The 23,188-nt window shown below is 34.8% G+C and overlaps 1 protein-coding gene and 1 pseudogene across 1 annotated transcript; both read right to left on the bottom strand.

Annotated features, from left to right (window-relative positions):
• Positions 1-2,673: 2,673 nt before the first annotated feature.
• On the bottom strand, positions 2,674-3,999 carry LOC114728563 (vinorine synthase-like). The gene has a single exon (XM_028915472.1). It carries the CDS (start codon positions 3,997-3,999, stop codon positions 2,674-2,676), a length of 1,326 nt encoding a protein of 441 aa, XP_028771305.1.
• A 3,449-nt stretch (positions 4,000-7,448) lies between these two features.
• Positions 7,449-9,075, bottom strand: LOC114728564 (vinorine synthase-like; annotated as a pseudogene).
• Positions 9,076-23,188: the final 14,113 nt, after the last annotated feature.

The raw sequence follows: 23,188 nt of genomic DNA, 5'->3' as shown, positions 1-23,188 counted from the left end.
CTTTAATCTGTTAATTTTGAGGTTAACATTGACCAAATTTGTAAGCCTGAAGTCCAATTTCCCTCCTGTTTTCCTAGCTTTTTGGTCAATCTCTTTGATTCTCAGCTTCAATTTGGGCTTCAGGAATGTATCCGAACTTTCATTGTAGTAAAGTTCTGCCTTACATCGATTACGCAATTGATCTTTAAAGTCTTCAAATTTATTGATAATCAACATTGTATTCATGTGGTTGTTTAATGACATTGCGATGGAATATGGGGTAGGAAATAATTTCGGGTAAAATATAATTTTAGGATATATTGAATTTATTTGGATCTATCATTATTCTAGGATTTATTAGTATTGTAATAGTTCCTCCCTGTTCTTATTAGAAACTTTAAATAACTAATTTACAGATAGTGAACAAGTAGTTAAAATTAGTTTAGTTTTGTTCAAATATGCCTTATAATAAATGAGAAAAATGATAAAAAGAACATATGGGGCATTATGACAAGATGGTATGGCAAATGTGAGAAATAAATAATTAAAGACAGCATTAAAAAATGTATTAAATATTAGACAAATCTTAATTGAAACTTAATTCAATTATAAAATGGATCACACATCTCTCTCCAAATTTGGAGCTTATATATAGGACTGGATTGAGTATTTTATTATTAGAATAGTTGTATTATATTTTACTATAAGTAGATTTTGGTTTTCATTCTATATATACTAGACCTGGACATGGAATTTACAAACGATTATTTCCCTTCAGTTTATCTCTTATTTGCTCTCCTTTCTCTCTCTCGATCTCATCCCTTTCCCATTCACTTGTTCATTTTACATCGCATTATCACATTTATAATACTACTCTGTTCCACTTTTAGTGAAAAAAATATTTTTTATTTTTTTTTTATCTAAAGTCAATAGAGGTAAAATTAAAAATAAATTTATTAATTATTCTACAGGAAATATACTTTTTCCTTACTACTTATAAGAAGAGAGTGGTAGCTTTCGTTAGATAATCAACAATTTATTGGTAGTTGGCAACTGCCCAGTAATAAAAGATGTTTTACGTATAAAAAAACTGCACAATTTTTTTTTTTTAAAAAATTGCGTAGGAATTAGTCAATTAATTATTACAAATTTTAGATTTAAAATTTTTTTTTGTAAGCACAAGTATCTTACTATTGGAAAGCACTATCTGACACTAAATATATGCACCTCTCTTATCGAGGATTTAAAACTTGATTTATCATATTATGGAAGACTAACTTTTTCTACCAGATCCAACCCTATTGCTTGGAAGATTTAAAACTAGTTATTTTAAAAGCATTTGGTTTTATAACTGTGGACGCTTTGAAGCCTAAAAATATTTGTGGATTTTTTTGATGGGTAACCCTCCACTAGACCCACTACCTGCGTGTTTGGGATTCCACTTCTTGTTTTCTACTCAAAGTTTACAAAATGTTCTATTCAATGAATACTTATGCTTTAGGAAAAAAAATTTGAAAATAAGGTGTTACATTTATAAATATTTTTCAATACACATAGATTATTCAAAGCTATAATGTTATAATCCCTCACAAAGCTTAACTTTCGATGACCACTACTGCTCTACTCCGTCAAAAGTACACTAGTCCCTTCTATTTTTCGCACAGAATAGATTTGGATAATCATAGTTTTATAGTACTCAGTTCGAGCTCTATTTTAATTTCCAAGTTCAATTAAAATTCCCAACTGACTCTATAAGTTGGTCAGACAAACAGAATGGCATGGAAAATAAAATTGAATTAACAAAAATGTTGAGACAATTAATCATCAACCTCAAAACGCAAATCAAGGAGCAAGCAATTAAAACATGAAAGCTGTATCCCTTTCTCTTAGATTTCCAATGCATCTTGAACCACTTCAGTCCAAGATTGTATGCAAATTAACCTTTTAAGTTCGGATGGGAAACAAAATAATAAAGAGGAAATAAAACTAGGTGGGGAGACTCTCAAAAGCAGTAACTGAAACAAATGGAAGTTTTTCTTTCTAATAACCTCTTTCTCATTTTAACCCCAATTCAAACAAAACTTGAAAGTTATGCTCAAATTACTAAACCGATTGCCAAAATGATTTTGATACTACTAATATTAACTTGCGTAACTTTTGCTTTCTTTGAGTCATAAACTGTTATGGGTTTATATTGAGAAGTTTCACAAACATGGTGGGGTTTATATATTCAAGAGACTCACCTTCTTAATATGCTAGTCTTTTGGAATTGGTCTACTTTTTTTTTTGGACTTGTGGTCATCACACAGACATGGGAAAAACTGAAAATAAATGAGGCTTCATGGGACTGAAAAGCAAATTAGAAACTATATAACCTAGTTCTCATAATAATAAAATATGAACCATCTAGTTGGCACTATGATAAACAATGCGTCATTGGACAAGACAATCACATGTCTGAACATGTATAAACTGAAACAACTATATTCAAATGCCTCCAAATACTTCATAGAAGACAAGATTTTTGACATTATCCTTACGAAACAAACCGTTAACTTGCTATCAATCAACCAATTAACTCTCGTCGTTTACTGAGGACAGTGGATGGACAATCGACAGGACAAGAACAGAATGAGTTAAATTGTGAGAAAAGCACCCGACCCTCACAAATATACCCAGAAACATGATCGTCGATTAAGTTAACCCTGTGGTAGAAACATGTGCCCGAAATTCCTCGTCACTTTCTAATTTTGTCATGTCCTCCTCAGCGAGACTCACATAAGCTTCAATACCACCGCCAGATATGGCGTCTTTAAACACAACAGCGTTCTTGAATTTCCACGTAGGTGGTCCTGCCCACGTCGGATTCCCCCATCCAAAATCAACCTCGTACACTGGAAACCTGCACAACGAACTGAAAGCAAACGCCACTATTTCTTCCCCATCACCACTGCTACTTCTCTGTTGATCAGCTTTCCACTGATTTTCACCTTCTCCAAGCTTCACAATGAAATCCTGGTCTATTTTATTTAGTTCCTCTCTTAACTTCATTCCAAGGTCATTACACTCTCCTTTCTCGTCTAACGTTGGAAACGTTCGAATCAACCACACATAGTTGCCAAACGCATATTCTGGTAATGGAGGCTCCATTCTTTGGCGGAGATCCACTGTCCATGCGACTAAGTGAATTTTCCTGCTTCCTTCTTCTTTAGTGGCTTCCTGAAATCTTGTCCATATGAAAGTTGACAGTACTTCTATTCTTGAAGGGGGTTTTTGATTGTCTTCATCATCAAGAAGGTTCTTCATCTTTTCGGAATGTTTTGCTCTCAGAGATTCTATCACTGATGCTTCAAAACTGAACCTCCTGCACACGATTTTGTCGATGTGAAATTCAAGGTTGTATCCCGACATGTCTTTTGGTGGGAAGAGTGAGGAAGATTGGAAGTGGGTTCTGATTTTTTGTTCTGGTTCGCCACGGCTTACGGCGGCCCAGCTCTTGACGAACTGGAAATACGACAGCGCATCGGCAACCTTGTGGGAGATGCTTACTCCGATGGCCATTCCGCAGCAATCGAAGGCGTTGACTTGGACTCCGAGAAGTGTGTCGACGGCTTCATCCATTTCATAGGGAAGCAGTTTGCTGACGACGGCCGGAGAGGGATTCTCGATGACGTGGTTGAGGCGACACCTGACTCTGGTTTCTATGTAAGGGACGCCGTCGTCGTTGCAGTCTACGAAACTGTTATCTATGAGTTTTCCGGCGAGTGGGTAGTAGTCGGATAAGACTTTAGATAATGATTTCTTGAGGTGGTCGGAAGCATCGTCGTCGATGCATCCTAGGTTTGAAGTGCGAGTATCGTAGAAATAGACCCATGAATTGTTGACTTCCGGACATAACTGATCGAGGAAGGAGAGATGGTAATGACGAAGATGTTGAGGTGTAGGAGAGCAAGGCTTTACGATTTCCTTAGAGATTATTTCAACTTCTATCTTCATTTTCTCAGTGCTTCTGGTTATCATTAGTGCATGTATCTATTTATATTAAGACACGCTAGAACTTGCATCTTTGGGACCGGTAAGCGTTTAAACGCAGATGACCCACATTTTTAAAACTAAAAAATTGTGATATTAACTAGAGAAAGAGACAATGATAATTAAACAAAATTTAATACTGCATTTTGTGATTAATATAAGAGTTAGATAACTAATTTATAAATATTAAAAAATTAGTTAAATTAGTTATTTGTAAAAAATAGATGTTGTCTTACTTAAAATACCTTATCCTAATTATGTGTATTGAAAATATCTTTTGATATAAACTTCTTAATATATGCAATCGTCTGTCATTAGGATAAATATTGAAGATAAAGTGGATTGAAATCTTATATTTAGGACAAAACGGAATCTCCAACTAGCTATTATATTAAGTGTAAGGTAATAAAATTTAAATCATTGAAATATTTGTAAATAATTCGAGTTAGATCAGGTATGTATCCTGGTAGATCGATATCCATTGGCAACAAGTTATTAACGAATTAATCCTATAGTATAAGCTAGCTGTTTTGTTTTTTCTGTCTAGCTGTTTTCTTAATTCTCTTCTGCTGGCCGAAACAGACAGTTTTGTGCTCTTCTTACTGGCGTCTCTTATTTAGGATATTCCTTTATGTTTATATTACTCAATTTATATATAAAGTCTAGGTCGATCACTTTTGTTAATACACTTTTTGGTGTTATTAACAATCCCAATAATTAATTGAAGCACACACATAATATTTTCTGCCGGCCGTCTTGTTGATGCATGGTTATATGTCATTGGAACGATAACGGATGATGCCAGTATCATGATATAATTGTTCTATAAGAATGATTTTTGCCTTGTTAATACTTGTTTAAGAATATCAACAATATACTTGCAAATAATGCGCATATATGTGTGTGTGTGTATTTATATACCTTATCATATTCTCAAGAACGCTGCAAATGGAAGAAAGAAGGGAAGGAGAGATGACTAGAAGGCTTACTCCAGGTGAAATCTAAACTATGTTTGGATGGAGAAAAAAAAGTTACTAAAGGAAAATAGAGGGGATGGAATAGTACTAAAAAGGAAAACTTCTAAAAATAAAAAAAAAATTTATAAGGCAATCTTGTTTGAGTGTTAAGTACTAAATGTGAACATAATTTTTAATAGAAATTCGAATATTAATTTTTCAAATTATGAAAAACTCCTTTTTTTTTTTTTTTTACTAGACTCCATCCATTTGGTCCTTTAGTCCATAAAATAGCTTATTCATAAGCTTGCTTTTGCTATCCCATTGGCCCATTATCGATTGGCAATCTGAACCTAATCTCTTTGGTCACGGGCAGTGCAGTTTGGGCCTATGTTTAGTCCAAACCTATTTTTGAGTTCGGTGATGAATACTCCTTAATTTAGACCACTTTTGAGGATTTAAAACTCTTCGTAAATCTTACAAATATGCAAAATAACGTCTCATATTTTTTTCTCAATTTTTCTAGATCTTAACAATTGGGAAAATGGCTAATAAAAAACTTTGAAAATATGAAATGCTCGAATTGGAACCCCCACATACATGATTTCAGAAAAGTGCAACACCTAAATTGAAATTTTAAAGTTCAAACAGAAAGATCCCGGCGGCAGCAAGTCATCAAGCCATAGCCGTCACCTGTGTTGGAGCTCCCACGGGAGGATTCGTTTTAGAAAGTGGCGTAGGTAGGATTTGATATTTTTAAATGTTAAGTTATTAAATTTGTTTCAAATTGATAAAAATTACCTATTTTACTTTTTGATTTACTCTCATTTCTCTTACATTTAAAATTCTCTCTCCTTCTTGTAACAAAGGTTAAAAGTAAAAAACTATCATTAATTATCCTGTATTCCTGTCAACCTTTTATATTTTAGACCAAAATTTTTTATAATCAACTTTTTATATTATAAACCGGAGGGAATATCAATTTATGAGTTTGATAAATTAGTTTGAAAGAAAAAATAAATACAAGAGATAAAATATATTAATTTCTTACATTTAATAATATCTCTGGTCCTTAATGTAAAAACTAATTTGACTTCTGTTTTGATTCTAAATATAAGATCCAAGCTATTTCGTTTCTTATATTTATCCCTTTTTTTTTTAATATAGTTGTTGTAGTAATGATAATTCTAATTAATACATTTGATTAGTAATAATATTTTTGAAAAGACAATACTTATTTATTACAAATAACTAAACTAATTTTTTTAATTTACTCAAATTGGTCAACTAGCTCTTACGTTATACTATCTTCAGTCATTAATATAAGAGCTAGTTTGACTTTTAATTTGGTCCTAAATACAAGACTCTATTCTATTTTGTCTTTCATATTTATTTATTTTTTGTCAAAGTAGTCCTTGCAGTAGTTGCACATGTTAAACGTTCCATCAAATAGTAGTTTTAGCTAATACACATATTAGTAAGGATATTTTAGAAAGAGAACATATATTTATTATAAATAACTAATATAATAAATTTTTTAATCTACGTACTTAAATTAGTTAATTAGCTCTTATATTAAGAACTAGAGGTAGTATTAAGCACCAGAGGTGGTAGTAAAATTCACCCTTTACTAGTTGCTACATCATTTATGACACGAAGAGTACAACATATTTGTGTGTGTATAATATAAAATTAAAATCCGGCTTGCTCATTCATTTTATTAAATCTAATACACACACACACACACACACACACACACACACACATATACACATATATATCTCCTTCATTTACAAGTTATAACTTGTCTTAGCTAGCCACTTACGAAGCGTGCGTGAGGGGCACAAGTAACTCCTGACTTTTGTGAACTAATAATCAATCTAACGAGAAGTTATGCGCTGACAGAAAATTTACTAATTGTTACGGTAAACGTTTTAAATTACTTTGTTTAAGCTTATAAGGTTAAACTTTTGAATTTTTTCTTTATGAATAAAACCAATCGAAAACTTTTTATAAACAGAAAATTGAGCTTAGACAATGCGTGCAAGCTACCAATGATCTCTTGGTTTAATTTTAAGTTGTTAGTGTCTATCTTCTAAATAAAAGAATTCATGTGTTTTCAAATCAAACTAGAATAGCTAGCAAGTATCAGAAGTTAGATGATGAAGCTAACATCCGTTTTAAAAATGCTTTATCATATTAGAGAGCATAGTAAATAATTTAGTTGATTTGAGTAGTATTTGACAAATTTATTAACTCTTGTAAGCTACCCTAGCCCAAAAAAAGAAAAAAACTCTCGTAAGTTACCAACAAGGATTGGGTCTAACAGAATAGCGAACTAAAGTTCAAATCCTTGTTAAGAAAAATGTTCATATTTTGTGCTCAACAGTATTTCGAATAGGATTATTTTTAACCGGAAAATACCTGTGTGTAGTACAAAAAAAAAACTCTTGTAACCTAATCATTCTACCAACAAGTTCCTAATCAAAATTACATTATTGATTCAAATTAACAAGTAAACATTTTATAACACTTTCTTGGGAGATTAGACTTTTGACTCCTTAGTACCAAACAAAGTAAAGCCGATTATGACTTTCCATCATCAAGAAACTTATTATATAGTTGACAAATGAAAGTGGACAATTGACTATAGTACAGTAAACCCTAAAATAAACAACCAAGCCATACGATAAATCCAGAGCAAGTAAAACATCATTTTAACCCCGCAGTAGAAACATGTGCGAGAAGTTGCTCATCGTGTTCAAATTTAGCCATGTCCTCCTCCGTGAGGCTAACATAAGCTTCAATGCCACCGCTTGACTTAGTGTCTTTGAAGGTAACCACATTCTTAAATTTCCACGTTGGCGGTCCCACCCACGTCGGATTCCCCCAACCAAAATCAACCTCGTATACCGGAAACCAACACAATGAAGAGAAAGCAAACGCGGCAATCTCTCCTTCTTCCCCACCACCAGTTGATCTAACCATCTCTTCTTTCTTCTGTTGAGGATTCCACTGTTCACATTCTCGAAGCTTCGCAATAAAACCCTTATCCATCTTATTTAACTCTTCTCTTAACTTCCTTCCCATATCATGACATTCTCCTTTCTCGTCTAACGTTGGAAACGTTCTCATCGGCCAGTAATAGTTGCCGAACGCATATTCTGGTAATGGAGGATCCATTCTTGGTCGTAGATTTGCTGCCCATGCCACCAACTGAATCTTTTTCTTTTTGCTTCCTTCTTCTTCTTCTTCTCCCCCTTAGTGGCTTCAAGAAACCTCGTCCATATGAAAGTTGACAATACTTCAACTCTTGAAGGTGGTTTCTGGCCTTCCAGAATGTTCTTCGCCACCTTCTCCGAGTATTTTGATCTCAGAGATTCTACTGCAGATGCTTCAAATACGAATCTGTTGCACACGATCTTTTCCTTCGGGACGAGACAATCCGGGTCGTATCCCGGCATGTGTTTTGGCGGGAAGAGTGCGGATGATTCGAAGTGGGTCGTGATGTGTTCCGGGTTGCCGCCGCGTGTCACGGTGGCCCAGCTCTTCACGAACTGGAAGTAAGACAGTGCATCGGCGATCTTGTGGGAGATGCATATACCAATGGCCATTCCGCCACATTCAAAGACATTAAACTGAACACCTAGGACTGTGTCAACGGCTTCATCCATTTTAAACGGAAGTAGTTCGCCAACGTCGGCCGGAGAAGGGTCGTCGATGACGTGGCTGAGGCGGCACCGGACTCTGGCTTCTGTGTATGGGACACCCTCGTCGTTGCACTCTACGGTTAAGTTCTTGGCCATGAGTCTTCCTGCGAGTGGGTAATACTGAGTTAAGACTTGAGATAGCGATCTCTTGAGGCGGTCGGAGATGTCGATGATGTCGAATTTTTGTGCAGCAGCATCGAAGAAGTAGACCATAGAATTGTTGACTTGGGGAGTGATCTGGTCGAGGAAGGAGAGATTATAGCGACGAAGATGTTGAGGTGTAGGAGACGAAGGTTTCACGATTTGTGCAGAGATTACTTCCACTACTTCTGGCCTCATTTTTCTTTGTCGTGCTTCTCTTTATTATTGCCCCACCCAAACAATTCATTACTCTATCATCACTATTTATACATCGCTATTATTTGTCCTCCTATTAAAAAAAGAAGAAGAAGAAGTTTTCGTGTAATATCAACAATATTAGTAATGGTTTTTTAGTCCACATGTGATCAAGAGCGAAGTTGCGTGCAGTACATATTAAGACGGGATCTTTTGGAAAATTTTTGGGGGGAAACAATGAGATGGTCGCTTTGGTGACTTACACATATATATAGCATTGATGAGCATTTTCCTTGAGGAGAAAGTTTTGGTGCTAATAACCTGGGGACTAATTAATTAGATGGATTAAAACCATGGTTTTAAAGGTGCTTTTACGGTGTATGGAGTAAATATATGGAGGAATTTGCCTTGTTCTGTGGAAAAGTGCTTCCAAACACCCCCTAAGATTAAAGTCGTCTCAACAAATGTGTTTATGAGGATTTAAACTTTGTTCTTCTTTTTATGGGAGTGAGACTGTCTACCATCTCAACTAACAATTTATTAATAAGATTACATTATCTATATTATTTTAGATTTTGTATGCATTAAAATAATTTTTTAAAAATAAATTAAAAAGTTAAATTCATACTGTTCAAATTAAACCTGAAAAATCCAAATTCCAATGGGGATAATGTCTTGTTTCTTGAATCTTAAATAGAAGACAGGTATTTGACAAAGATATTATTAAATATGTCCATTGATGGATTCTCCGCACCACAATGAATATAATTAGCCGTATACCTGTCTTGCGAGAGTCATTTAATAAGCTAATAGATGGAATGATAGCATTTATTTTAGGTAAAATTTCACTAAAAAGACCTCTGTGAACCAATATTGATGACTATAAAGTATCTAGAGTTATTGTTTTGAAGACCAATAGATAGTTAATTAACAGTCAAATCATACAAAAATCGAATTATTTTTTCAAAAAGACCATCATGCTCTTCAACTTATTTTAAATATTTTTCTTCAAAATTAGAAATTTCCCATTGGATCATTGCATTTCCTCCTATATATAGCTACTTCTTTCCTTGGAATATTTATGGAAAGTCCTTCCTTCTCAGAATCTTTTGCTATCACGAAACAGCCACTTTAAAAATCCCTACGCAGGAAAGATAATTTTAATAATAGAAGAGATGTTCGAGTAATACTACCTCCAGTCCTTAATATAAGACCTTATTTGATTTTTATTTTGGTCCTAAATATAAGACCCTAATCTACTTTGTCTCTCATATTTATATATTTTTTCCCAATGTAGTTCTTCTAATAATGGTAGTTCTAACTAATACACTTGATTAGCAAGGATATTTTAGAAAAGACAACACCTATTTATTATAAATAACTAACTTAGCTTCTTTCCTTAATTTCCTCAAATTAGTCAACTAGCTCTTATAATTAGAACTGGAGATAGTATAATTTTTAAAAGAGGTCTCTATATGTATTCTTTAATAAAAATAAATCTGCCTATCCTTTTTTTTTTTTTGGGGAAAAGCATATTCTACTTTTATTGTAGTAATATTTTATTTCCCACAACCATCCTCAATTTGCATTGAGACAGAAAATCAAAGTATCCGATTTTTATTCTTTTTGCCATCAAATATCCCGATTTTCTTTAATACTTTATCGTATTAGATTGATTACAACTTTTGGACGTAGGTTTTTGCTAACATAATAATGGTTAATATTATCTTTAGTCCCTAAAATTTGATCTCATTTTGATTTTGATTTCTAAAATTTGAAATCAGTAGTTTTAGTTTCTAAAATTTGATTTCATTTTGGTTTGCCTAAAGATTTTTTGTTCTTAAAATAGACAATGTTTTAAAGACCAAAACCATTAGTTTTCAAATTTCAGAAACCAAAATTAAAATGATTAAGCTGAAATTTCATGGATTAAAGATGATATTAACTGCAATAATAATGTGCAATAGAAGATTTGACTTGTAAGCTAATCAAACAAGTTGCACCATAAGCAAAAAAACACACACACATTGTTCCAATAAATAAGTAAACATATTACTATAACACTTTAACTCCAACAGATGATACGTGCATAACTATTTATCCAAAGAAGAATTGCTCTGAGACACTGGCTACAGAACACAAGTCCTACTAGTGTCTCTCTTTCTAGAGGAGGAATTGATGCTATATCCCTCTATGTAAGGAGACTGTAATATTGCAATGCAAGTCCCTATTCTTGCTTTTTATTTTTTTAGAGAATAATTGTCCACCATTTTGATACTCGAGACTACTGCTTTAGTAATACTTTGATTATGGATATCAACATCCCTGTGAGAGCATTCCCATGAACAAGCAATGTCTGAAAAAGCGATGAAACCCTTTATTTCTTGTAAAATTGAAGTTGGCTGCTTGATTTTTCCTTCATGTAAAGCTAGATTCCTACTTAGCCACAACATGTTGTGAGTATAATAATACCTTTCACTACAAAAAAATATGTTAATTCTAGCGGTTATGGTGTTACATTTCTAGCGGTTTTAACCGCAACAAATAACATTTGTAGCGGTTAAGGAAACCGCTAGAAAAACAGGTGTTAGAAAAAATTTCTAGCGGTTATCGCAACCGCTACACATCATGGTCAAACGATAGAAAATTTCTAGCGGTTCCGAACCGCTAGAAAATATCTGAAGGAGACACATTCCTAGCGGTTATAAAACCGCTAGAAACTTTCCCCGGAAAAAATTTCTAGCGGTTTATAACCGCTAGAAACCTGCTAAACGGGAATTAAATAATTTCAGTAGCGCGCGAAAATTACTAGCGGTTATAGAACCGCTAGAAATGTTTGGGAAATTAAATTTTCACACCAATTGAATTTTTAGAATGGCGGGAAAACTTTTCTAGCGGTTTTAACCGCTAGAAAGTTTGGCGCGAAATTTAAATTTGACGAAATATTTCTAGCGGTTCTGAACCGCTAGAAATGTTTACCGTGCCAGAAAAAAAAATTTATGGTTTTTCATATTATAATTTTAAAAACCATTAAATAAATTATTTTGAAGAATTTTTGTTAATTTGTATAATTAGTTATATGTTACATTTTATATATTCAAATTTTGTAATAAAAAATATGTAATTAAATTATGAATGTGTTAAAAGAAGTGAATTTAATCTAATAAGATAATTTAATTGAATATTTAATAAGATAGTTGAATTGAAGATGATATATTTTGGAATATTGAACCTATAGTATTAAGTTGATGAGTATTTGAATCAGTTGAGGAGGGCATGACAAATGTGGAGAAGAAAAATCTGAAAGGAAAGGAGAAATAAATATGTTAGTAAATTTTAAATAAAAACAAATAAAAGATACAATGAATTATAAAATAAAATTCACTTACCATAGAGTAAAGAGAAAAAAACCACAATATGAGATAGTAAGAAAAAAAGAGAGAATTATGAAGAAGAATAGGAGAGGAAGGAAAAGAGATGGAGTAAATGAATGTAGAGAAGATATGGTATTTATAGAGATCAGCGACACATTTGTAGCGGTGTTTTTGTAGCGTTTTATAACATTTTGTAGCTGTTATTCATTTTCTAGCGTATATAAAGCGCTAGTAATTAGTAGCGGTTATATATGTAGCGGTTATTAACCGCTAGAAATTTAGTATTTTTTATTTTTAAAATCTGAACGAATTTTAATTTACAGGTATGTATTTTGTAGCGGTTCATAACCGCTACAAATTTTTTCACGAAATTGTAATTTGTAGCGGTTAATAACCGCTACAAATTACAATTTCGTGAAAAAATTTGTAGCGGTTATGAACCGCTACAAATGAAAATTTTTTTATTTTTAAAAAAATTTTACGAATTTTAATTTATACATATGTATTTATGGACGAAAAATTTGTTAAATAATTTATTTTGGATGCTGCTACTCTCCATCATCATCCGGCCTGAAAGGACATATTTTAAAAAAATTTGTTAAATTTATGTTGTATTTGGAAAAAATTAGTAATTAGTAGTTAATTATTTAAATAATTTAAGAAAAGACGTGTACCTGATAAGTGGCAAATTATCATCTCCTTGAGGAAAGAAGTCTTCAAAATTCGAGGGTTGGAAGGGTTCACTGTCGTAAATAATGTCACCATCACCCATATCGTAAAGATCCCGTGGCTTGAGGTGAACGACCATATTCCAGTCTTTATGTTTCTCGTCCTCGACATAGTAAATTTGGTGTGCCTCAGAAGCAAGGATATATGGCTCATCATCTTCAGATGCCCCCGTATGAATAAGTCTAGAGAAATTGACTGAGGTGATGCCCAAATGGTCAGTAGCGAGTCCCCGTGAAGTTGTCGTATTTGCCCAGGAGCATTTGAACAGTGTCACGGTGAAAAGCTGGTAAGTCAACTCAATAATGTCAATTAGCTTTCCATAGTAAGTGACGCCTCCAAAGCGCATATCGCCATCACTACTGCTAGCATAACATCTCGTTCCGAATGTCCCGCAAACTCCAGAGTTTTGTGTGAGCAATCCCTGATCACGTGCAACCGTACAGAACTTGAAGCCGTTGACATTGTACGCGGTAAACCTTCGTGCATGGTCTAACGGACCGAGAGAAAGAGCTCTGAATTCATCTGTGTATGGGCTGTTGTCATTACGTATTCGACGTGTAAACCAACTGGGAAACTCTTTGTGGACTCTTTTATCAATGTCAGCAGAACGCGCACGGCCCCGTAGCTGACGCCTGAGATAACTCCTAAACTCACTATAGTAAAGTGTAATTTGTTAGAAGAGTCAGTAAGAAACAAATATAAAGTGTAAAAGCTAGTGAGCTTATATGATATATATACTTACTGCATGAAGGGTTCAACTTGGCTGCAATTTATCAAAACGTGTCTGTGTGCCTGGAGTTTCTCTGTAGGAGTGAGTCTGAAGAATTCATATCCTCCAACTGGTTTCCCAACAGGAGGAAATAAAGTTGACGTGGAAGGACCGGGAGGAGAATCATCTACGCGACGCGGGCGGTTAAAAGATGTCTCCATGTCATCAAAGTACCTCGAACAGAAAGTTAGGACCTCATCTCCGGAATAACCTTCTGCTATTGACCCCTCAGGCCATGCCTTATTCCTAACATATGATTTTAATTTTCCCAAGTACCTGTAAGTTAAAATTGCATTAATAATTACGAGTAAATGAAAGAACAATGTGAAATTTAAAGAGGCGGGAATAAAAGATAATCTAGTACCTCTCTATAGGGTACATCCATCGATAGTGAACTGGGCCAGCAACCTTTGCTTCTCGAACAAGGTGGACAGTCAAGTGAACCATAACAGTAAAGAATGATGGAGGAAATATCATCTCCAAGTGACAAAGTGTAAGAATAATTTTATTTTGCAGCTGATCAAGCTCTTCCGCTACCAAGACCTTCGCACACAACTTCTTGAAAAATGAACATAATTCTACCAAAACCACCGATACATCAGAAGGAAGTGTGTTTTTCAAGGCCAATGGAAGTAACTGTTGCATAAGAACATGAGAGTCATGACTTTTCAACCCAGTAACCTTTCGAGCCTGTAGATCGATACACCTTGAGATGTTGCTAGAATATCCATCTGGTACTTTTATGTTCTTCAACGTCGAGAGGAAGATATCCTTGTTCTGCTTTGTCAAGGTGAATTTAGCTGGCTGAAACTTGTCGTTTTCATCAGGCCAAGCCTCTTCACGAATTCCCCATGCCCGTAAATCTTTTCTAGCTGCGAGATGGTCTTTGGACTTTCCAGCTTCATTGAGCAACGTATATAGCACATTATCGCACACATTTTTTTCAATGTGCATAACATCCAAACTGTGTCGTAGCAAATTAGATTCCCAATAAGGAAGAGTGAAAAATATGCTTCTCTTCCGCCATTGCATAGGTTGCGTATCAGATGTCCCACGAGATCGTCGTCCCAATCGTTCGGGATCCACACTCTTACCAAACTCGATATGAACATCTTCTAACTGCCGCAAAATATCCATACCAGACAAAGTAACAGGAGGATCTCTCTTCTCCTGTTTCCCATCGAAGCGAATCCGTTGCAATCTAAGTCTGTGCTTGGAATCAAGGAACCGTCGATGTCCTATGAAGCACCACTTGCGACTGTGTGGAAGGCGACATGGCACAGAATCAAAATTGCACTCAGGACAGGCCAACCCAGTATGCACATTCCAGCCAGACAAAGTTCCCAAACCGGGAAAATCACTTATTGTCCACATCAAGGCTGCACGGAGATTGAATAGTTGCTTGTCATGTGAGTCATATGCCTCAACACCATTCGTCCATAGGTCGAGCAATTCGTGTATCAACGGTTGCAGGTATACGTCAATATCATTTCCTGGTGCTTTCTTGCCAGGAATGATCATGGAAAGCAAAAAGGAGCTCTGCTTCATGCACATCCAAGGTGGTAGATTGTATGGAATTAACACCACCGGCCAGATACTGTAACTTGTGCTCATGTTTCCGAAGGGATTAAAACCATCGGTTGCCAATGCAAGACGTACATTTCTAGGATCATTGGCAAAGTCTGGAAATTTCGCATCAAACGCTTTCCACGCCTCCGAGTCTCGTGGGTGCCTTAACCTACCATCTAGGTTTTCCTCAGTCGCGTGCCACCTCATGTGCTGAGCCATTTTTGATGACATATACATTCTTTGCAACCGTGGTTTCAAAGGAAAGTATCTAAGAAAATAATATATTAAAAATTTAAAATACTAAATATTTTTAGAGACGGAACAAGTAACACGCTGTAATAATTTGTACCTGAGAATTTTGGCCGGTTTCTTCTTTTGCTTCTTGCCCTTCCGTACCGACTTATAGCGTGACGTCTTGCATCTCGTACAAATCTCTTTGTTGGCATCATCTCCCCAGTATAGCATACAGTCGTTTGGGCATGCATCTATCTTCTTATAGTTCAAGCCAAGCTTGTTAATAATCTTTTTTGCTTCGTAAAAAGACGGAGGGAATTCAGCTTGGGGGAAAGCATCTCCCAGTAATTCCAGCAACATAGACATCGCCTTGTCAGTCATACCGCACAAGCATTTGATGTGATACAGCCTCACCAAGAATGACAACTTCGAATACTTTGTACACCCAGAATAAAGAGGCTTGTCAGCTTCGGTCATGAGGTCAAAAAATTCCCGAGCAGTTTCGTTTCTTAGAAACTCCGGTTGAGGTCCCTCTACTTCATCTTCGTTGGGATTCGAGCTTTCGTGAACACCAAAAGCATCACGCACAGCATCATTCACGGCATCGGCCTCATCCACTCGAACTCCCATCCGTGAAACTACTGGCACTGACTCAGCACCCATATCTAGCCGTTCCCCATGTAGTTGCCAAAATACGTACTCTCGCGGAAAAGGCTTAAAGATTAAATGTTCCCTAACAATATCTTTGGGATGCCACTTTTTGAAATTACATTTAGGACAGGGACACTGAATCTTACCATTTACGGCAGCATTGGCGAAAGCAAAATCCAAGAAATAGTTTAGACCAGCCAAGTATTGCGGAGTCGACCGGTGCAAGTTGATCCACGACCTATCCATGACTAATAATGCTCAAATTTCGTGAAAATATGACACAGAGCTCAAAGAGAAGTTAAAATGAAATTCAGTTGAAGTGCTTCAGCTTATAAAGGAGGCTGGAGGAACGGTCATTTTTTTGTAGCGGTTACAAAACCGCTACAAATTTGTAGCGGTTTTAACGGAAAATTTCAATTTCCAGCGGTTATTAACCGCTAGAAATTCTAAATATCGGTTACAAACCGATAGAAATTTCTAGCGGTTTAACGGGAATTTTCTCTCCATCGGTTTTGAATTTTCTAGCGGTTATAAAACCACTAGAAAATTAGGTAAAATTTGCTAATTTTCTAGCGGTTCTGGTGAAATTTCTAGCGGTTAAGAATTTCTCTATTTGAATTTTCTAGCGGTTATTGTGAACCGCTAGAAAATTCTACAATTTTCTAGCGGTTCACAAGAACCGTTAGAAATTATCAAATTTTCTAGCAGTTGAATTTTCTAAGGTTTTTGAACCGCTACAAACGCTATTATTTTTAAATATAAATAGAAATACCGCACAATAAATTAATAACATTACGAAAATAATATTTATTAAATTAATAAATGATTATAGAATTATTTTGAGTAATTAATATGTTTAACGTGTTTAATAAATTGTAATGTTGATGTTGTAATAAATAAATAAATATTTCAATATTAATTAGTACTTGACATAAATAAAATTATAGAAATAAATCAATAAAGGAAACAAATAAATATAAAATTTAGATAAATATCTAAATAATATATAAAACCGTAAAATCAAGATTCTAATAAAATCCGATACAATGAAAGCAAATCATGGGTGGGGGGCAGAAGCAGCATCATCGGGATCATCCTCTGCTGAATCCTCCGGCTGACGGTGGGCAGGCCGCTCAACCTGCTGGGACTGGACTGGCGGATGGCGGGGTAGGGGCGGGACTGGTGGCATGTGTAGGTCGGGGATGTCAGGAACCGAGATGTTTGGAGCTATACTGACCACCACATGACGCAGAGCCGTAGCAGCTGCCAAGAGCTGGTCAAGCTGCGTCTGGAGCTGACGATCACGCTCCTGGAACTGACGATCACGCTCCACGATCCTGGCCTCGAACTCTTGTCTGAGCTCCTCTCGCAATTCCTCTGAAGATGAGGAACCCGGCCGCTTCGCACTCGCATGAGAGCTCCCAGCAGTATATGAAGGGCCAGCGCCACTTGAGCGGGGCAACCTAGTCGGTGTAGGTCCAAGTCCAAGCCCGCTAACTCGACCAGGGTGCTGCGGCCGGCCACGACCCGCTAAAAGTGAGGCGGTGGGATCCAAGGCAGACCCCTGAGACTCACGCAACTCGGAATCGACCTGAGTCATCCGTGCCTACCAAAATTAATATAAAGAAGTTAATTATAATATAATGATATCTACACTGTGATATTATATTAATATTTAATTTATTACTTACCGCTATCTCCTCAACCTCATCCGACGCACGCCCGTCTCGGGGTCTATACACCATCGGCCACATCTCGCCATAAGTGGGCGTGTATCCCCGCTCCTGCTGCGTCTTTTCCATCTGTAAATGAAATCAAAGAAATAATTAGTTACAAATTAAATACATCTACATATTTAATAAATTTATTTCAAGTACTCACAATCTCGTCATAAGTGATCGCAAAGCTCCTGGATCCAGCCCTATGACGTATCGTCTGATGCCTGACGCTCCTAGCATTTCTCCTAGAAAGAGCCTGAAGCAAAATGTAAAAAAATTAAATTAAATGAGTCAAGTCGGATAAAAAATAAAGAAATTATAATTAATACAATATTATCATACCATCTGGTCAGCCGTCATCCTAAAATAGACGTAAGTGGACCAGTCTTGGTCCGGGACTCCACCAGGTACATCTGCCAGTATCTCCTGGAGGGGCCTCGTCCCGTCACCTTTCTTCTCCCTCCACAGGTCGGCCCTCCTGTTCTTCCATGCCATCCCGAGCCTCTTGATCGTGTCAGCCCTCAACTCCTCCCCCAGAATAAATTTACTCTATGATTAAAATAATAAATTAACTAAATAACAAATTATAAACAAATAATTAAGCAATTTCAATAATCAAAAACAAATAATTAGTTTTTAACTAATTTAACAATATTATAAATAAAATATAAATTAATCAAAAACAAATAATAATTAAACAATTAAGTAATTTAAATGAAAAAATATTTTTACTCAACTAAATTTAAAATTATTATAAGTAATAAATTAATGAAATCAATAACAAATTATTTTCATTTAACTACTTTTAAATAATTTAAATAAAAATATATATTCATTTAACTACTTTTAAAAATATTATAAATAACAAACAAATTAAATAAATAAAAAATTATAATCAAACAATTAAATTATTTGAAAACAAAATATATAATCATTTATTTAAATTAAAAAAAAATTATAAATAACAATTTTATATTACCTTCATCATTTCCCAGCCTTGCTGCTTCTTGTCTGAGGTGATCTTCTTCCAGTCCTGTACGTAGATGGGGAACAGCGTCCACTGCTGACCAAGGAGGCGCACGTACTTGTTGTACAACTGGCCACCTTTCTTCGTCGGTTGGCCCAACTCATTGAGCGGCACAACCACTCGTCCGCCCGTCATCATAGACAGCTCTCTGGCTATCAGCCTCCGATAGGACCTGTTCCCCTCAGTGTCTGCAAAATTTAATTAAGAAATAAATTATATATCAATAAATTAATATAATTTCTATATAAATTAAATACTGATCAAAACTTTAAAAAGTTAAATAAATACTTACCGACAAATTCCACCTCATAACCAGCCTGACGTCTCGGAGCAGGACGCTGTGCAGCCTGGGGATACTCATTCCCCTGATCCTGCTCCTCCTCCTCCTCCTCCTCCTCGTCAGCAGCATCAGCATGGGGTTGCTCATCCCCAGTAAAATGAGCCTCCTCAGTCCGCTCAACACCATCCTGCTCCATAAAACTGAGGATATCCTCCTCGCTCAGATCGTAGTCATGAATGCTGGGAAATGGCTCACCAGCATCATGATGAACCTCACTGGGTCCAGCTCTCTCAGGATCAACTGGGTCTTTCCCGTGTCGACGAGGCATCCTAATAACAACAAATAGTAATTATTTATAAATGAAATAAAAAAAATTTATTTATAAGCTATAACATAATAAAATTAATAAAATAAAACATAAAATAAAAATTATTTATCAATAAATTACTATTTTTACCTGAAAATAAGGATCTGCAACTGAATCAGAACTCGAATATGTTTGTGAAGAAAATTCAGCAGAGCTTCGCTTCCAGAACGATTGAAGAAGTGAGAGTGTGGGGGGAGGGGTATATATAGACCGAGACTTTCTGGCGGTTCGGTCTTGAACCGCCAGACTTTCTGGCGGTTCGGTCCATAACCGCTAGAAATCTCTAGCGGTTCGGCCTTGAACCGCTAGAAATTTCTAAATTCCTCCGGGAATGAAAAAAATTTCTAGCGCTTCATGCATCAACCGCTAGAATTTTTCGGTGTCTAGCGGTTTATTAGCCTGAACCGCTAGAAAGTAAACGCTACAAATTTGGCGCCAAGTTCCCGCCAAAGCCCGGGGAATTTTCTAGCTCTAATTTTCTAGCGGTTAGGGGGTAACCGCTAGAAATGTGCGTTTAATGGTCAAACCGTCTGTATTTTGCAGCGGTTTTTGTAGGAACCGCTAGAAATATCTGAAATTTCTAGCGGTTTTCTTTAACCGCTAGAAAGGTTCCGCTGCTACTTCTACAATTTCTTGTAGTGTTAATTTTATTTAGTTACAATCCCCTATATTTTCCTAATATGGCGTTTTTGTTTCAAAAACTATCTTTTATGGAAAAAAAGTAATATTGTATTATAAAAATTATAAATTATTTTTCCTCTTTAACATTCTTGAATTGAAAAAATTAAACAAAATCTTTTCGTGGCCCTGTCAAAAAATTAATTTTGTTGGTCAATAACAAAAGAATTATTTATAACATTAGAAGCTACAACAGACAAAAGAATTATTTTGGCGGTTAGAAATTTCCAAAATGCGCCTCTAAAATCTTAAACCATTGTATTCACCCAAAAAAAAATCTTAAACCATTTTTGACAGTCAAAAAATACTCATGCCTGATTAGGATGTAAGTTGAGGGCTACTAAAAGTGATGAGTACAAATTATTTTCAACATTAGCAAATTTTCAATAATAGTTTATAAAGATATGCTCAACATTTTCCCTTTTTGTGTAAGCAAATAACTTTCTAGTTGATAAAATCATTCACAAGAGAGTGCAGCTACTGAACATTAACATCTACAGTCATATATAAATTATTGTAAATATAATTTATACATACTTTTGTATATATAATCACAAAAAAAACTCAATATACACAACTCCATCATATCAAATTAATCCAAATGTCAACAAATTCTCGAAGCCCAAACATTCCTAATAAGTGCAAATAAATGTTAGCTGTAGAGAACTTATCCACGTTCTATGTACGAAGAAGGGGAAAACATTCGAATTTGATCATATCAATAAATAGTATATATAATCCTTAACTTTAAAATGAATAGAACGTAGGCTATTTTAATAGAACATAGGCTATTTTAACGCTTCATTGTGACCGAATATTATTTCAGTCATAAAATATAACCACTATATTTTGGACAGAAAATATATACAGTATATTAATTATATAGGAGATGCGTGCGCATAGTGAAAATCGAACATATATTTCGTCAATGCCAAAACCTAGGAATTGCCAAGGGAACCAATTACAAAGAAGTTAGGGCTTATCCTCTATATCGTGCATGAGACAAAAGTAAAGCTGGAACATGCTAGCTTCAAGAAGACAAAGCTAACTCAGTGTATGTGATACTTCGACAACCTCCCAGATAAATTATACTACCTGCCTTCTTTAATACTACCTCTGCTCTTTAATATAAGAGATAATTGACCAATATAAGTAAGTTAAGAAAATTAGTTAAGTTAGTTATTTATAATAAATAATTGTGTTGTTTTTCCTAAAATACCATTGTCAATCATGTGTATTAGAATAGAAATCCTTTAAAATTTGTAAATACAATGAGGACTACTATTGGGAAAAATGAATAAATATGAGAAACAAAGTGAATTGAGATATTATATTTAGAACCAAATTACATCTTTATCTAGTCCTTATATTTAGGATTGGAGGTAGTACAAGATAACATGGTGATAAATGATGATACATAGCGACCCATAAAACAGCAAAAAAAAAAAAAAAAAGATGATGATGGGAAAAGAACTAATTGATAAAAAGTAATCTTTCGCTCCTTAATACAAAACCTAATTGGAAAGTTGATATTGGTCATATATGTAAGATTTGTTTCACATGTTTATCAAACTTTTTCCAAATTAATCCTATTAATATTCTCCTAATAGTAATCGAGTAGAAAAGGAAGGGAGAGAACTAATGAAGATGCTTGGAACCAAAATCTAAACTATTCAGATAGAGTCCTAATGTTCTAGATTTAGATTTAACTAAAAGAAATTATTTTTTGAAAAAATTATAGTTAAGGATTATATTATTTTGGATTATGTACTTATTACAGAAAAATATTTTTTAAGAAACCAAAAATATTAAATATTAAATCTCAGCTGTGCATATTAAATTTTAATGGTTGAGTTTGATGAGTATCGTGGTGCTCATCATTGTGATCTCATTAAAACTCGTTCCGAAGATGCTCAGGGTATTTTAGAAGAAACATATCATATTGACTAATTTAACTAACATTTTTAATCTACTCAAATTAGTTAATTAGGTCTTACATTAAGGACCAGATTGAAAGAGCACTTGTGATGATTGAATAGTACAAACTTTGCTAATAAGCCAATAATTCACCTGAGTAAAAAATAAAGAAAATTAGGGGAAAAACCACATTGCTCTTAATTAAAACATTTATAAAAATGAAGTTAAAGGTTTCATATCCCAAATTTTGAACCTAGAAGCTTAAGAATAAGCCTAAATTAAGTAGGCTATACTAAGCCAAATTTAGTAGAAATTTCAAAAATGCCATAAAAAGATGAAAGGGAAAATGGGAAAGAAAGACCTCTGAATATATGAAATTGTGAAATGGGTTCCTAAATTAACTTAATTGCCTTAAGAGACCAGGTCTTAAATTGTAAATATAAAATGATGGTAAAAAGACGAAAATGCCCTTCTTTTTCTCTTTCTTCCTTCTCCCATCTTTATCCCTTTCCTTCTTTTCTTTAGCTCCCTCTCTTTGTCCTTCTTTTTCCTCTAGTTCTATAATAATTGCCCAACACACCATATCTTCTCTAAGCTTGTGATTAGAATAACTATGATGATTGTATTATAGTGACAGCTTTAGTGGCTTCATCTATATATTTGCTTTAATGGTTTATTACCAAAAAGTGGAGGGTTTAGTTAGGTTAATTTAAGCTTGTTCCTATGGTGTGCATGGCTTTGGGTAATTCTACCATCTTTCTTACATCCACAGCCTCGTCCAAACTTTTCATCTAAAGCACATAAGCTTGACAATAAGACTTTAAAGGTTGAAATTGAAGAAGCTACCTAGCAAGCCATTCCC

This window comes from Neltuma alba, unplaced genomic scaffold, assembly GCF_004799145.2.
Source record: "Neltuma alba isolate B1F8T4 unplaced genomic scaffold, ASM479914v2 tig00012554_pilon, whole genome shotgun sequence".
NCBI classification, from domain to species: domain Eukaryota; kingdom Viridiplantae; phylum Streptophyta; class Magnoliopsida; order Fabales; family Fabaceae; genus Neltuma; species Neltuma alba.
This window is presented reverse-complemented; position numbering and strand designations above follow the sequence as displayed.

Coding starts and splice junctions, on each gene's coding strand:
- LOC114728563 (XM_028915472.1), bottom strand. CDS start 3,999: ATGATAACCAGAAGCACTGAGAAAATGAAGATAGAAGTTGAAATAATC.